Source organism: Akebia trifoliata, chromosome 12, assembly GCF_017979445.1.
Source record: "Akebia trifoliata isolate Shusen 1 chromosome 12, ASM1797944v1, whole genome shotgun sequence".
NCBI classification, from domain to species: domain Eukaryota; kingdom Viridiplantae; phylum Streptophyta; class Magnoliopsida; order Ranunculales; family Lardizabalaceae; genus Akebia; species Akebia trifoliata.
Genome location: NC_141386.1, coordinates 20510417 through 20528265, shown reverse-complemented (window position 1 = coordinate 20528265; position 17849 = coordinate 20510417). Strand labels below are relative to the sequence as shown.

Sequence of the window (17849 nt, the reverse complement as noted above, 5' to 3'; positions counted from 1 at the left end):
TTAGAATCGATTTTTTGTAAGAAATTCAATGTGAATGTTGGTTTGTGTCATTTATGAAAAATTTTGTGTGAAATGGTTGTGAACTTTATGAGGGGTATTTTTATAATTTTATCAAATTCTGTGAAAATTGGGAAAATGATTTATTTGGTTTCGATTTGTTATTTTATGTGTTCGAAAGGGTTTTCCTAATCGTAACGTAGGCTCTAGGGTTGTTTTGATGTTAGGGGTATTTTGGTAATTTGATCATTTTTTAGTGATTTTATCGTGAAGCTTCTTTTTGGGTCTGCAAGATGATGATTTCTATGTTTCTGGAGTCGTATTTTCCTAGCGTAGCATGGTCTCTAAAGTTTTGTCAGTTCGAGATACTTCATCCGAATTTCTGAAACATTTCTGGTAACAAAATAAAGCAATAGAAATAACATCCATCATTGGAAATCATTGCAATCAGGTTGACAAGTTGATTAATCAGGCGGATGCAAAAATGGGGTGTCTACACTAACACCTTCCCTTTTCTCCAATCGAACCGCTTACCCGAATCTCTAAGTTTGATCAATCCTTATCCATCACAAGTCACTAATGCCAAAATGTCATTTTTTGAAAAATGTACATCGGGTGACCATTCACACCTACTTACAACATGAATGGTGGTGACTCCAATTCTTAGTAGATGTGGCCGTTGTAATGACGAAAACCACGTATCTACAACCCTCTTACATTCTTAAACTCAACCCAATACAAGCCCAAACCAATTCTTATTCTACACTTTCCAACCCAACCTAAACCACCTAAGCCTATTTAAATTAACTTTATCTATCAATACGCCCAAGTCCAACCTACAACCTAGAACCCAACCATTCTTTAATCTAATCCATTATCAAAGTCCAAAGCCCAACTTATTACCCAAACCCAACTCAACCCAACCCAACATCACAACTAATTACCACAATCTTCAATGTGGGACACATATCACCACCTCAACTCACCTCCCTCATCCCCAACTTATCCTATCACCTTTTCTCTAAATATCATCTACCCATACCTCCAACCTACCCCTCTCCCCTAACCTATTTTATCCATTTTTTCAAATCAAACACTTATAACCTACACCTCCCCCTAATCTACCCTCATCATTCCCTACAAAATCCACATCTACAATATAAACCCATACCCCTCCTCTCAAATCAAACACTCATCCTCTCCCATCAACTCATCTAAACCCCTCATCTTCATCTATTTTGACATATGACATCATCTCCCTCACCCTCCCAAAATATCATTAACCACCCTCTTACACCCTTCATTCTTTTAAACCAAACACCACTCAATCAATCAATCACCCTCTTAAATACCTATTATCCCACCTCACCAAACACTCCACCCAAATGGATTGGGTAATATCCAAACCATTTGGGTTGTAAAACAACTCATTTAACCCTCTTACACAAATACCCTTCAATCCTATCTAATTTACCCTCACGTCTCTTTTAAATCTCACACCATTCTACCATTTCTTCTCATTTCACTCAACTTTACCCCTAAAAATAACTCTCAAATTCTATAAAACCCTCCTTATTCTCAATTCTAAAAACCTAATGAAAATTAGAGAAAAAACTCTCTAAAAAAACTCTTACTCTCAACTCTCAAACTCTCAACTATCTCTTTCAAACAAGTTAATGAAGGTCAAAGAAGACTCATCATTTGAATGTCAAAGAAAGTCAACCCAAGATCAAGGTGGGTTTGGATAAGGATCACTCCATTATCTCCTTCTTACTTCCCTCTTCTACTTCTCTCATTCTCAATACCTTTCCACACATCACAATGGTTTGAGTCATCGAAGGGCCCCTTTTTCCATAAGGGTGCCCTCAATGGTTTGAACCAACATTAAAGTCCCTCATACTTGAGGGCACATATCGGATTTTTTGATTTCTTTCATTTTTAAAAGTTGATTGAATCCGATGTTACCACAAACGATGGATGAAATATAGTGCCTAACACCTTCCTTACTCCATAAAATATACTCCGTTATTTAGAATCAAAAGTTGGACCAAATGAGCCATATTCATATGAGAGTCACTAAAATGCCAAAAATGACATATTTTTCAAAAAATACAATCCGGGTGACCATTCACACCCTTTTCTAAAATGAATGGTGGCGACTTCAAAACCTTCCAAAGTGGTCGATATATTCAAAATGAATAAATCACATGTCCACACACATCATCATTGATCATGTTTGTTGATAATCATAGTGGGTGTAGGACTATGATTGGGGATTTCGATGATGGTCAAGGTGGGTGTAGGACTATGAGTCTATGATTGAGGATTCAGATGATGGTCGAGGTGAGTGTAGGACTATGAAATATCCCTTGGACTGCTAGTCAATAGGGGTCAACCATATACAACCAATTTGGTTTGCTGGTCAACACACGTTTAACCACGCTTCACTCAAAAGGTGTTTTATGGGTTCATGAAGAGTCTCATTTTTATAAATAAATATTAAAAAAAAAGAACAACCATAAAAGAGCGTCTCTTCACTTGTCTATAAAATCAGATCTAGAGAAATCTGAGTCATCCAATCATGATTGTTGAGGTAAACAGTCTTGATGATTGTTTGAACCAATTTTACCTAATTCGTTGGTATTAGTTCGAACCAATCCATAGTATAATTCATATTGGGTTCATAAAATCAAGCAAATGACGAACCAAACAATTTTTTAATTGGTTTGATGAATCAAACAAATTTATTATATATTTTTTCATTGTCTATATTAGAATTAGAATTATTCTATTATTTTCTTTATTATAAAATTTAGACCTTTTTAACATTATGGCCAATATTTTAGTCAACCATTTTTGTCCTACATGGGTTAGAAGTTTTAGAATGGGCTGATTTTTGGTGAGGATGATCTCTACGGTGAGGAGATCATCCTCACCAAAAATCAGCCCATTCCAAAACTTCTAGCCCCATGTTTACAAGTTGAAAAATCGTGGACCGTCCATTTTTTGTAAATCATTTTTGATGGGGTTAGAAGTTATGAAAAATGTTTTGCCAAAATGTTTGGTGCTGACCATTTCACTATATATATATATAGTGAAACCAAGAAACAAATTCTCTCTATTTACCCATACGAATCGAGATTCCTTCTAGAGTGGCAAACCATGAATTCAAACTGAGTGAACTGACAAATTGGGTAATATATAATAATCACAATTAAATCTATAGGCATAGAACATATTTTAACATTTAACCATAATTCAAAATTATCTAATTCTTTTTTTTTTTTAACTTCTATTTTTTGATATCTAATTCATTTGAGTCATTAGAGCAAGAGTCGTGCTGGAGAGACATTGAAATTTACATCATTTCACACATTGTTAACGTGGAGGTGTCTACATAATCATTGTTGCTTTTCACTCTTATCTCAATGAAAAGCATCTATGATTCTACACACATCCACATCATCAATGTCTGAAAAGATGTAAATTCCAATGTCACTTCAGCATTTTTCTTAGAGCAATTCTTTATCTTTGTATGAGGATGAATTATGATCAAAATATTGAACTTGCTGTATCTCGGAAACATGTAGCTAGAAATCTTTTTGCAAACTTAAGTAAGGAGTGAATAACGTTTTAAAGCAAACAACCTTGTAACTCAAATTCAACATTTCATTTGTCGTTTTCTTTAATATTTTAGATTGTAGATCAAACTTTTTTTTTTTGGAACATACTCAGATGCATAATGCATTTTATTCTAGAATTCTAGGACCGAATGGGAATCATTCCAGAATCAAATATCAAACCCCCCATGTCCCCATTAGTCCCATACATACCTACATGTTAAGAATCTTGGGCACTACAAGCTACAACTCCTACTAATTACTAAAGGGCTGGAAGATGTTGTGGTTTGCGCTGTTGGATCCTAAATCCAATGTCCAAGGTATCATACACCGTTCGATGTTGAAGATCGAACGGTCTGTACTGATCATTCGCACGCGTGGTACGAACCATCACTGAAGGTAAAACCTAACAGAGCGAGCTTTTGCTTTTTCCTCCGTTTCAAATTTCACAAACTACATATATAGCAAAAACTTACGGAGCAGAGGAACTAAAATTAATCTATATATATATTTTTTTATTATTTCGATCTATTTTTAATTACGTCCATCGATTCGTCTCTGGTTTTAAGTACTCCAACAAACGCACCAACGAAGCAAAACTAGGGTTTATCTAGGGTTTTTGTTCTTCATATTTATTTTCTTGAGGTATCTATTAGGGTTTTGTGAGAGTTGAAGGGTTCCTTCTTTTTCCAGATTTTATTCTACATTTCACTACTTTTGGGGGGTTTTTTTTCCCTTGTCTTGGAGTGCTAGAGTTTTTTGATGGATTCCAATGATTCAGTTTGAGAAAAGAGGGTCATAATATGCTATCTCTGCGATGGATTCGCAGACTCTGCACTGCTGCCCCTTCTCCTTTCGCTGTTTCAACTCACATTTCGAAACCCAAACCATTAGAAGAGCCTGCCCTTATTAAGCTGAAGAACGAAAAAGATCCACATAAGCTTTTCCAACTATTTAAGGAAAACGCCCACAATCGCCTCGTCATCGAAAACCGATTTGCATTTGAGGACACTGTGTCTCGTCTTGCTGGTGCCTGTCGTTTCGACTACATTGAACACCTTCTTGAGCACCAGAAGACCTTACCACAAGGCCGACGTGAAGGTTTTGTTGTTCGAATTATAATGTTATATGGGAAAGCTGGGATGCCTAAGCATGCTATGGAGTCTTTCTATAATATGCATCTCTTTGGGTGTCCAAGAACTGTTAAATCCTTCAATGCTGCTCTTCAAGTATTGATTCAAACCCGTGACTTGTTATCCATTCAAATGTTCCTCAATGAGATTCCGAAGAAATTTGGCATTTTGCTTGATGTTTTTTCACTCAATATTGTTGCCAAGGGTTTCTGTGAAATGGGTTTCTTTGATTCGGCTTATTTGGTCATGGTAGAGATGGAAAAGGCTGGGATAAGACCCGATGTAATTACATACACCACGCTTATTTCCTTTCTTTATAAGAACAGTAAGTGTGAGATCGCTAATGGTTTGTGGAATCTAATGGTGCATAGGGGATGTTTCCCCAATCTCACTACCTTCAATATTAGAATTCAATACTTGGTTAACAAGAGACGGGCTTGGCAAGCTAATAGCTTAATGGGTATGATGCAGTTTCTTGGGATAAATCCTGATGAGGTGACATGTAATCTGGTGATCAAGGGATTTTTCCAGGCAGGTTATCCTGAAATGGCTAAAAGGGTTTATTCTTCTTTACATGCTAAGGGTTGCAAACCCAATTGCAAGATTTATCAAACTATGATACATTATCTTTATAAAGGAGGGGAGTTGGATTTGGCATTTAGGTTGTGTAAAGATAGCATGGGTATGAATTGGTTTCCAAGTGTGGATACCATTTGTAAGTTTCTTGAAGGTCTCTTGAAGAATGGAAAGAGAAGGAATGCTAACGAGATCATGATGTTGGTTCGAAGAAGAGTACCTTCTTATTCAGTGGAAGAACTTAAGGCTTTTGAATGTATATTTTCTCATACTCTCAAGGTTGATTAAATGGTGAATCAAGAAGTGGCTTGATTCATTATAGTAGCTGTGGTGTATTGGAATTTTATTCATTTATAGATTTGCAAAACTAATTGGATGTTGGATTCTTAATGGGTGAGAATTGGAGCAGAGGACAGTCTTCAATTTTCTTACTTGGATTTGCTATATCATCTCAAAAGGAGTTCATAATGGAATTGCAGTTCTAGATGCCTATAATAACCTAAATTCTCTTGTAAGTTATTGTTCAACCCATCTTTTATTTGTTTCATCTCGTTCTTTTTAGTTGGACTTTATGAAATATTAACCCTGTTCTTCCAAAGTTAGTTTCTGAGAGTTTTCGCTCCTTTGTTTCTTTTTTTTCAGCCTAGGTGAATGAACAATGGAACGGCAAAGGAAAATAAAAGAGATCGTTCATCTTTTTTGGATAATGCAGACACCATAATTCGTAATTTTCTAATTTATTGGTTAGTATTGGTTTATATATTCCTCTACTGGTCTTATACGTGATTGATAGATATTTGTAGTTTATATTACAGTTGCTCAAAATTTTTGATATGGAAATCATAATTGAAAAATTAAATAGTGTTTATGCAGATTTTGTGTGTTAGATTTGATTTCTATCCCTTTAAGTATAATGGCAATTGTCATTAACATAGTCACCAATTCGGGGTTCAGGAATAAGTCGGCAAGGGAAAAAGTAAAAGAAATTGGGAAAAATCGAAATAGTGTTAAGACGATATATTTTTTTCTACTAAGTGATGTTATCATTTATATCATCAAATCCTATTTTAAACTTAAGAATAAATGGTCTTTGAAAAAACCCTTTTACAATAGCTTGCTCAGTGAATGAAAAAAAAAAAAATCACATTTTTTTGTGTTCAAATCACGACTTTTTCAAAAAGTAGGGATATCTATGTTTAAACCGCGCCTTTTTTCAAAAAGTCGTGATTTAATCGCCAGTCTTTAAAATCGCTATTTAAACACGATTTTTTGAAAAAGTTGACGACTTTGGTGACTATGGCCATTAAGTGAATAGAGATTTGATTTCTTCTCACCAAAGTTTGATTGGATTTGTGATATTGTGTGATATGGCCAATAGATTGCTTTTTTGGAATATGGGTCATGAAATGAGCTAATTTTCGAAAAGGGGGAGGTTTACTTTGATTAAGAGTATTCTTTCTAGCATTCCAGTCTACTTTCCAATTTTGAGAAGTGTTGAAAAGACCATAGATAAGCTCTTCTGGGACGTTCTTTGGCATGATAAAGAGGGCAAGAAGCTACATCTTGTCCGTTAGAATTTAGAAATGTGTTTGCATGGCTAGAGATCGGGGGAGTGGGGGGAGCTTGGTTCTCGTAAATTGGGAGTGATGAATTCATCATTGCTTGGCAAGTGGCTTTGAGAACTTGGGTTAGAGGTGGACAATCTTTGTAGGGAAGTCATCGTGGCAAATTTTGGGGTTGATGCCTTTGATTGGCATTGTGGGAAGGCTTGATTGGCCATTGGGTGTGGGGTTTGGAAAAGGATCTTGAAGATTCTTCCCTTGTTTTGTATGAGAACTAGTCTTAGAATTGTTGTGGCTATTCCTTGTTATCGAAGTAGTTTCCAACATTGTTTGGGCTCGGTAAGAAAGATATTCTTATTAGGAATTTCTTGAGGGAGTATGAAGTTAGGTCTTGGGATTTTGGCTTTCGAAGGTCCTTAGATGATTGGGAAGTGGAAAGTTTGTCAAGCTATTAGATGTTGTTAATGGTGTACATATCAATAGGGATTTGGAGGACTTGAGAGTGCGGAAAGAGTGATTTGGGTTTTTCTTGGTGCCTTAGACCATGTGTTGGCCACTGTCAACTCTTCCAAGTTTTTGGAGGGTGGCATTCGGGGTCCAAAAGTGTCGGCGAAGGTTTCCTTTTTCATCTAGTGTGCAATGTTGGGGAATATTCTAACTTGATTTTAGGGTTCTTTGTGGGTTTAGCTTTTGCTTGTTGTGTAGAAAGGGACGCGGGGGAGTTGGCCAACCATATCCTTATTCATTGCTAGTGGTCAAGGGGAGAATTGGTCACATTTTCTTCTTCTCTTTGGTATATTTATTTGCTTGCCTTCTTCGATGTGGGAGTTGTTTGAATCTTTTGTTTTTTTTTGGGGGGGTGGGGGGGATTGGTTATGCTTAGAAATGAAGAGTAGGCTTTGGAGTCTTATGCCTTTCTCGATTTGTTGGTCGATTTGAGGAGTGGGACAATCATGTCTTTGAGGGCAAAGAGAAGAGTGTTCATGAAATCATCATTTTAATTTTATTTATTTTTTAGTTCTTCTAGTGCAAGATCTTTAAGAGTTTAGAGGAGGTTTTGTTTTTTTCGAGGACTTCTTAGGGAGACTGGATTGAGTCTGTAGTATTGCTTCCTTGTAATATGCTCTCTTGTATCTTGGCTGATCACTTCGACCGACCTTTCTTCTTTTGTTAATAAAACTTCTACTTATTGACAAAAATAGGCTAGTAGTTCTTGTGGATTGTGAATGAACTAGTTGTTGGATAATAGTTAAGATACTTAAGTGGGCGATAAAATTAGATAGCTTACCTTGATGTCTTTGGTGCTCATGAATGTATTAGTCAAGAAAACTTGACTTGAATTAGTTGTTTCTGAGTGGAGGATCCAAAAAATGGTGTAGGAAGATGAAAGTCCCATGATATTCCAATCCAATCTTCTTTCTACAAAGTAGGTGTGCAGTGGTACGCCTACTAGCCCAATTTGAATCTATCAAGAATAAGTGTAGATGCACAAAAAACTGCACTCAGCTAGATTGCCAATAGTGGGCCATGTGAGTGCTGGCTCAGATGTCAAACTGGGGAAGGTTGCCTTTATCACAACTCTGTAGGTGCTTTAACCATGGTCTCAAGGAGGGGGTGAAGTGACCACTTTCTCAGGGGCTTCTTCCCTGTTGCGGAGGATTTTGTTGACATGCTCACAGAAAAAGTGGATGTTGTTGTCGTCATCTCATACGACAACGACAAGAAACCCTTGAATTTTCTTCCTTAATACCCATATGAGGTTGAAGACAATGGGCTGTTGGGGAAATTTAAGGGTCTTTTGCAAGCGATAAAGTTGAGTCATTCTGGCTATTTTCTGTTAGCCTCTCATGGAAAAATTAGGTCAAGGGTGGTATATCATCATTTTGAAGATATTTTTTTTTGGGTGGGGTGGGGTAGGGGGGGGAGGGGGGGGAGGGGTTCTAATTTAAACGAAAACCCTGAGAATTACCTGGAAATTACCCTTGTAGTGTAATTAGCTTAGTATCTTTTATTTAATATTTATTTTTAAGTAATGAAACCAGTCAAAATAGAAAGTACTAGGACCTGATGAGACTCCAATATATCCAACATAATTACTGGGGGAAAGGGGAGGGGGGATATCTCTAATTTTAACCAAAACCTTGAGAGTTGTCTCAAAATTACCCTTGTAGTGTAATAAACATATTATCTTTTATTTAATATTTATTGTTTAGTGTTGGGAACAAAGAAAGTACTAGGACCTGATGGGCCAAATACTCCAATTTATACACACCAATTACTTCCAGGTTTAATGAAAAACAAATATTCTTGACCTTTTTTTTCTTCTTTTGCCCTCATCAAAGTTTGGGTCTTTGGTTGAATGTTTAGAAACTTTAGATTGTCCAAGCAGTATGAACTAGAGTATATCTCATTCAATGAGGGAAAAAACTGATACATTGACATCTTAATCAAAATGTTTATAGAGACATGCCCAACATGCCTTGTGGTACACTCTCCTATCCCACTAACCTTATTCAGTGTTTGGCCCACTGCTTTGTGGAGTGATATATTTAAAAACAGCATCATTTAAGCATGTCGTCGATGTTTCTAGCCATTGGATTTCACCATTTCTTTGGGATACTCAAATCAATATCTAGAAAATCACCAATTAATCTGATTATCAGTGCAAAGATTAACATAGTGTAGGCCAAACAAGTTTAATCGGACCAAAAGATTGTGATGCATGCATTTTGAGAAATTTTTTGTCAATTCTTTGTAAAGACATCTTTATCATAGGCCAACTCCAATCGGTGGTCTCCAATCTGTATGTTTGGATTGATATATATGTAGGGTCAAAAGTATGGAACATGAACTTCTTGAGCTGACTTTAATTTTAGTAAAAAAGAGACTTATTTTTCATAGTTTCTAATGCAGGTCATCAAGAATATTGTATTCTGTTATTATTTGGAAGCTTCATGTAATCACCAACTCAAGTTCTCCCAATTGAAAGAAGTGGGTTGGTCAGAGAGAGATGTATTCAAATGAAAGTTTGACTGGTCCTTATCGAGTCTAGTCTCGACCTTGAAAGTTCAGAAAATAGCAGCCCTGAAGGTAAAACAATTGGAGATAAACAATTGTTTCAGTATTGAAATGTTAGCAAAGTTCCTTTCTGCATCCGCTGAAACATTTTCCAAGGAGGTGATGATGCAAGGGAGTGAATCAAAAGTGGTTATACCTCTAGTGAAGAAGTCTTAGAAATACAAGAAAAAAGAATAGGTCAGTCCTAGATTCATGCATTTGGCTTTAGGGCAAAAGAAAAAGTAAGGATGAATTTGATTTTTTTTTGCGCATCCCTAAGAAAATCCCTATTAAGTACAGGAAGCATAAGTTTTGCACTTGAACTTATTTTTATTCTCAATTGTTGATCCCTTAGCTTACTATTTTTTATATTTTTATAAGCAGTTGATTCCTATTTGTTTCCCTCTTAATTTGTTCTCTAACGTGACATTCTTGTCTTTGTTATGCACAATTTCTGAATATGGTTCTTGATTGACTTACATTCAGCTCTATAAAGCATAGTTTTATTCTACTGCCTCATATGAATATTTTATTTTAATTTGATTATATGCATTGGTTATACAACACTCAGGCAGTACATTTCACTTTAACCATTTAGCTCCAATTACATGGCAAAATATTCATCATTTTTTCCATCCTTATATAATCAAATATAAGGAAAATATTTGCAATGGAGAATTTCCCGTCCATTACTGTAACGTATTTAGTGGACCTTCCTCTCTATGAGGCTCTCTAATAAAGTTTGCATTAGGTATTTTTTTGTCTTGGTAACTTCATTTATACTAGAACAAATAACTCATTTGTCTCCCTAATTTTTTATTTCTACTAGTAATAGTTTTATATAGACACTCAATTATGTCAATATATCTAAGTTCATTTCTCCTCCTTTACTTGCCAAGTTATCTTTCCAATTATTCTTTCCTATGTTTTCTCCAAGTCAGTACAAATTATGTGTAGATCTTTCACTTTTTTCCTTTTTTTCAACTTTACCAGTTGTTGATTAGTTAGAAAAATCACCTTGATGGTTGAGCTTGTTATAAATCATATATTTATATATATTTTTTTTCAGGTATTTGTTCCAATACTCTTTCCCATAAGGTTTTAAGTTTGATGCCTCTATGGCTTATGCAGTTTTATGTTTCTTTTATTTTTATATGCTAGAGTTTGCCCATGCCTACGGCACTGGTAGGGGGTGAAAGCGGAAAAACAATAAATTTGGAAGGGTATTATTGAAAAAGTGGAAAATGTTGAGTTTAGTCCCACATTGGACACTTGTTGCTTTGTATCTCTCCTTATAATCTCTTGGGCCTCTCCACTCATTACCAATTGGTTTTGAGTCGGACCCCCAAACTTAATCTTGGTATCAAAGCTGGCCTTTCTCTCCTCCATGTCACCCAGTTCATAATATCCTCATGTGCTTTGGCATAGTCCCACCCACATGTGTGGGGGCGTGTTGAGTTTAGTTCCACATGGGACACTCGTTGCCTTGTCTCTCCCTTATAACCTCTTGAGCCTCTCCACTCATTGCCAATTGGTTTTGAGTTGGACCCCCAAAGTTATTAGAAAGGAGGAAAAGCAATATAGAAAGTTGTGGGGTGCTTTTGGAAAGGGGTAGAAGAGAAAAGACAATAAAGTTGGGGGGCATTCTTGGCAAGGGGAAGAAGAGAGAAGACAAAGGAGGAGGGACAAATCTCCTCGAGATAATTGTTTATGTGAAGTATAAATCTTAAGACAAAGGAGTGGAATCCACTGTTACGTTTTATTGGATTGGTACTAAAACACTCCTTCTATGTCTTTCAATATTTTTTTTTGGTCCTCAAGAGGTTATTAATTTTGCTACGATAACGAGTACTTTCCATTCATTTCTTTTCTTTCACAGAAAATGATGAAAATTATACGATCATAAACACCTGCTATCTTCATATTTAGTAGAGCTTATTTTACTTTCGAACATTGATTTTACAGAAGTATATATATTTTCTTCTGTTGATAGTCTTGGGGATAATTATTTTGTGGGTAAATCTCTATCACGGATTTTGTGTATACACAATTGGGATCATGTGTCTTTTCCATGAGTATGCTACCTGTGTGGCATGGGGTCATGTGGATCAACCACTCCACTCGTCTCCTAGCATATGTTCATTTCTGGGATGGCATCTGTAAGCTACTAAGCTGCCCATCCTTATCATTTGATTTGTTAATTTAGACATCCTCTCTCTCTTACGTTGATTTTAGAAAATAGGTCAGGCTTGATGACACATATGGCAACCAGGTTTGTCATGTTTGTGTCCTTTGCTCTCTGAATTTTTTTTGTCATTGTTCAAGCTTCTTCTTGTCAATCAAAATCACAATCTCATTCCCTTAATTAGATGATTTTTAATCATTATTCTGAGATTCCTCCACGGGAGAAGTTGATCAAACGGGGTACTATGCTTGTAACGCTTCCAGCTTTTAAGCAGAAATTCGTTTGACTTTGATTGAGGAAATTAAATCAAGTTCATCCATGACCAGCGTGTCTTAAAATCCTCAAATCAATTGAATTGAAGAACAAATCAAAGTCGTTGGAGCTCAAGAGGCTCTTGGGAAGATTTGGGTTTCTGTCCCCTCCACCTCTTTTATAGAGAAGAAGCTAGTTAATGCTTCATCACCTCAGAGACTTTGTCAGTCTCCGTCTCCGAGGGGTTCAACTCAAAGTTTATGTTTGATATGCAACATGCCTTATCTACTTACATCATCTAAACATTGTTGGGTGAAAAAAAAGCAGAACTCTCAATTATCTCACCATCTTATGCCCACAAACAAATATTTCCACATCTAATTAATTAATACAAGGGAAGTGAGATCCTTAAAAATTAGTTAAGTATTATTTTATCTTATATAGTTGTAAAAATGTTTACTTGCAAAACATGTGAATTTACAGTGTTGCTGATTTCTACATCTCTCTGAGGAACAATTAATATTAGCATGTATTTTGTATTTGGACTTCCCCAAAGTAACCCAATCAAATATCTATTTCTGTCTTTCATTGTTTATGAAAGATGGGTCATTTTTTGGCTTGTAAAAAAGATTATGTATGTTACACACGTTGCTAACTTATTCTTCAAACTGATTGTTAGTGCTTGGATGGTATGCCAAAGTTTACTACTTCAGATCAAGATTCAGGATTTTTAAGTCATATTTGTATGAACTTGTGAAAGAGGATTTGCACTACTTTGCAATATAATAATGATGTTTAAAATCCTAAAGGATGGCCAAACCGATGTGGTAAATTGAAGTCTTGGGAACTTGTCGAGAAGTATTAATGTGGGATTACTAGCTGAGTTTGCATTTAATGGTTCAAAAAAAAAATGTACTATTGGGTGGATTGTTTATGGAAAGATCACCAATCACATGTTAGATTTGGTTTAGTTTACTGATTAGAGGTGGAGCAAGTAAGGATGTAGAAGAAATGTTAACGAGTATGCATAAAATCCATAAATAAGGAGAAAGGAAGTAAGAAATACATAACAGATGCGGATGCCATATAGGTCCCAAAGATGTTTGTGAAAGCTGACTTGGTTATGATGTATTTGCAGAAAAACAAATTAAAGCCAAAGAAAATTGGTCCATGTAAGGTGTTGAAGAAAATAAATGATAACTCATATTATATTGAACTACTGGAATGTTTAATCATCTCTCCTAATTTCAATATCATAGACCTTTTTGAATTTCACAATGGAGTTGATGAAGCAAATTTGAAGAAGAGTTTCTTCTCAACTTGTGGGGATGTATTTTTAATTTTCATATTGTGTTTCCGATATTTAGGGATAACTAAGTAATTTTACTTTCTTTAGTTAGGTCTCAAGGAAGTTGGGTTGTAGAGAAGCATATGGACTTTTGGCTATTTTGTATTGTAAGAGAACTCTATGCCAATAAGAGTTTTTAGAGTTCCTCTATCGTCCAATCCAATAGCTTGCACTTGTTATTCCTACAATTCTTATTAGAATTTAATTTGTTTCATTGGAAATTGCTGTGTACCCTTTCTTCCACAGCATTTTATTTTCTGCGATCAATTTATAAAATGTTTCTATGAGGTGAATCCTTGTTGATGTTCATCGATCAAACGTGATTATTGTGAAAACTTAAAAAAAAAAAAACATGCAAGAACTAATTTTTATCAGCACTAGACGTAGTTGCTTTACCTTTTTTGTGGATCCCAAACTCCCCCTATAAGGAAATAAACAGGAGAGAGAGAGAGAGAGAGTAAAGCTGTTAAAAGAAGAGAATATATTATGATTTATGACCGCTTACACTCCAAGTATTAATAAAAGACAATGCCCCAAAACTAAAGAGATTCCTATTGAAGCATCAAATTTCTAAAGAGAGAGAGAGAGAGTGAAAAAAGCTGTTGAAGAATATAATATATTATGATTTATTACTGCTTACACTCCAAGTATTAATAAAAAGACAATGTCCTAAAATAAAGAGTTTCCTATTGAAACATCAAATTTTTTTCTCCCTTAACAGAACTGTAGCTGTAGATCCTTTTCTTCAGGATAAACAAGAACAGATTTTTATGGTTTTGTAGAGGGACCAAACCTAAAAAGAGAGTCAGATTATCAGGATTCAAATTTTAACCGATAAAGATAAGATAATCATTTTTGCATATTAACTCCTTTCAAGGAAAAAAAAAAAAAAAAAAAACTTGTTTAAGACTGATGAGAAGTCTAAAATTAAAGTGATGACTGATGTAGGTATGGTGGGATCAGCCCTAGGATTTTAAATAGCCTTCCCTCTTACACACACACACACCTTGCAAGTGCTCCATTTCTTATTTCCACATAGCTATCCATTCCCCGAAAGGAGTAGTTTTGCATACAAGTAAGTTTCTCTCAATCAACACTCTTTTTCTCTAATATATATTTATTTGTTATAAACAAGTCTCTCTTTAATGAATGGATGCTTTAATTTAGTGTTTGTATCATCGTGATATGCTTACTAGTTACCCAACGATATTTGAGGTGTGGGAGTGGGATTTAAACCTTCCTCCCTGAGTGTACATATGATTTTGGATCCTTATTTTAAAGTGTTGTGATAATTTGACGCCCCCATCATAGAACCGGAGATAATTTACCTCGGGATACATGAGAAATTTTTTTATGTTTCTACATATCCCGATGCAAATGATCTACAGTTCTATGATTGGGGGCGTATGTCAGAGGGGAGAGTTAGAAAATCATTATTCAATTTTAAAATGTAAATGTACATCTATAATAGTCACCTGCTTTGATACAAATTTCATTACAAAACAAAAGTAATACCCTATGAATCCAGATCATATACTCCCAGGGAGTAGGATTAAAACCCAACTCCCACACCTCAAATCATACATAGATCTCTCATTTTGAAGAAAGAAAAAAATCCCTCTTATAGTGTATTAATTGAGAAATCTATGTGCCAAGATTTGAGGTGTGGGAGTGATATTTCAACCCTCCTCCCTTGATTTATAGGATTTTTCTTGTCTCAATCCGCAGTTGAGGCTATCCAACAACATGACAAGTCAGGATTTGAGAATTACAGATTTTCTATAGATAAGTTCCAATCTTTTAAGGATTGTCTCCTTATGGGAAAATGTGTATTGCTGCCTAGAAAATCTCTGTTTTTCCTCAAATCCTCTAACTGTTATGTTGATGTTGATAGGTTGAGGGTTAAGGCTTGCATTTTCTGGGTTTAATAAGATCCAGAATCTTAAAATATTATGAGCCGTGCTGAATGCACACGGTTTTGGTATGTGGGTTGGGTATGACGCTGATGTGGCAAGGGCACATAAGCATAGATCTTTTTATCGGGATACACAGTAAAAAGATGTGCGGTTCTATACCCTTACCATGTCAGCTTGATGTATTAAAATCGCGTGCATTCATCATTATTCAATATTATATTAGATGGAAGGTGACTAAAACTTTGACTTGTATATATGGAGTCAACCTTTCTATTACCATCGCAAAACATATGACTGAGATAGGAGTCAAAACACAGGTTTCCTGATGATTGGTTTTCATATTTCCTAGCAATCTATATTTATTGGGAATCCCTAGAAATATCTTCCCTACTTTAGCCAAGCATTTGATGCTCTATGAACCTAGGATTTTCCAAATTAATTTTGAACTTGGATAAGATTAATTGTCAACGAAAAATTAATGATAAATATACCCATTTATTGGGTGCCTCATTAAAAAAAACTGTCAGGGCCCAGGGATGGCTGGTAGCAGTAGTACTGCAAGTGGAGACGTTGAAGATCCATACAACTCGTGTATGAATTCTATCAAAAAGAAGCTTGAACAAGTGTCTCCAGCACACACAGATTGTTGTATCTACAGGGTTCCTCAGATACTTCGCAAGCTCAATGAAAGTGCTTATACCCCTCAAATAATCTCAATCGGACCACTTCACCATGGAAAACAAAATCTGCAAGATATGGAGAAGCATAAATGGCGGTACATGGATGATCTACTTCATCGAGCATCATCATCAGAAGAAGCACGAGAACGAAACTTGGATGCTTGTGGCAAGGTCATTTGGGGATTGGAAGAAAGTGCTAGTAACTGCTATGCGGAGACCACAGATCTTAACAGAAATAATTTTGTGGAAATAATGCTACTCGATGGTTGCTTTGTATTAGAATTGTTCCTTAAGCACTCAGAGACAAGAGACAAATATGACCCACTATTAGATAACTTCTTGATGTTCAGTACTATCATGCGTGACATGATATTGCTAGAAAATCAGATTCCGTTTATCGTCCTTAACTCTTTATATAATCATCTAGTGGGAAAAATGTCCAAGCCTCTCTCCTACTCCCTCTTGGAATTTGTCTCAAGTTTCTTTGAACAGATTTTGCACATGAAACAGGAAGTATTCAAACTAAGTTGCAAACATTTACTCGATCTTTTGCGCAATTGTTACCTTCCAGGCCCTCGTACAATAACAGAAAATGGTGGAAATGGGCCTAGATTCGTGTATTGTGCAACCGAGCTTAGAAAAGCAGGAATCAATTATGAGAAGCGCAAATCTAGCAACTTAACTGAGTTAAAGTTTAGCACAAGCAACGGAGTGCTAGAAATCCCCCCTATAAGCATTTTGGATGGCACCGAGTCTCTCTTTAGAAACCTTATTGCTTTTGAGCAGTGTTCCAATGGTACTATTAGCTATGACATTACGTCTTATGCCATCTTCATGGATTACCTCATCAATTCCTCAAATGACGTCGAATTACTTCAACGGAAAAAAATTATCGAGAACTACTTAGGTCGCGAGGAAGATGTTTCAAATCTCTTTAACAATCTCTGTAAGGAAATTGCGGTGGGAAATTTCACATTTTCTGGGCTTTGCAAGGACTTGGATGGATATTATAACAGCCCTTGGCACAGAAGGAAAGCAAAATTGGTGCGTGACTATTTCCATAGTCCATGGGCAATCCTGTCGCTCATTGCTGCCATTCTATTACTTATTTTCACGTTTTTACAGACTGTATTTTCGATCCTTTCTTATTTTCCACATTAATCTTGTATTTTGTTTCATTTTGAGGTTCAATTAATGGTTGTAAGATAAAGCATTTACAATATATATTTGATTAACGTGGTCTTACCTCCCCAAATTACGATTATCATGACTAATGTAGAAGCAATTTTTTTATAGTACTTCGAGATCTCAATTCAAATAAAGATCACAAACATAAACCATATGAATAATACAAAGAATAGGTGATTGGTTCTTTCACTGCTATCCCCAAATCAATCGTTTCTTCTCATTCTTTCCCCTTTATAATGACTTTTAGTCATTTTTATATAAAAAAATCCTAAACCTAGAAAAGAAAATCAAAACCTAGTTAGATTATAATTTTCATATTCATCCTCATCCAAATT

The 17849-nt window shown here is 35.6% G+C and overlaps 1 protein-coding gene across 5 annotated transcripts; it reads left to right on the top strand.

Annotated features, from left to right (window-relative positions):
* Positions 1-3764: 3764 nt before the first annotated feature.
* Positions 3765-17572, top strand: LOC147389045 (UPF0481 protein At3g47200-like). Of its 5 annotated transcripts, none has more exons than XR_015170660.1 (4): positions 3765-4016; positions 4311-5837; positions 5969-6069; positions 9802-10337. XR_015170660.1 is itself a non-coding variant. In XM_086418605.1 (4 exons), the coding sequence occupies exon 4, from the start codon at positions 16183-16185 to the stop codon at positions 17485-17487; it is 1305 nt and encodes a 434-aa protein (XP_086274731.1). In that variant the 5' UTR covers positions 5612-5837; positions 5969-6050; positions 9802-14805; positions 16174-16182; the 3' UTR covers positions 17488-17572. The 5 variants fall into 5 exon arrangements, 2 of the variants coding, with proteins under 2 accessions (XP_086274731.1, XP_086274730.1); XM_086418605.1 differs by lacking the exon at positions 3765-4016 and adding an exon at positions 16174-17572 and having other exon boundaries at positions 5612-5837; positions 5969-6050; positions 9802-14805; XM_086418604.1 differs by lacking the exon at positions 3765-4016 and adding an exon at positions 16174-17572 and having other exon boundaries at positions 5612-5837; positions 9802-14805.
* The last annotated feature ends 277 nt before the right edge of the window (positions 17573-17849 follow it).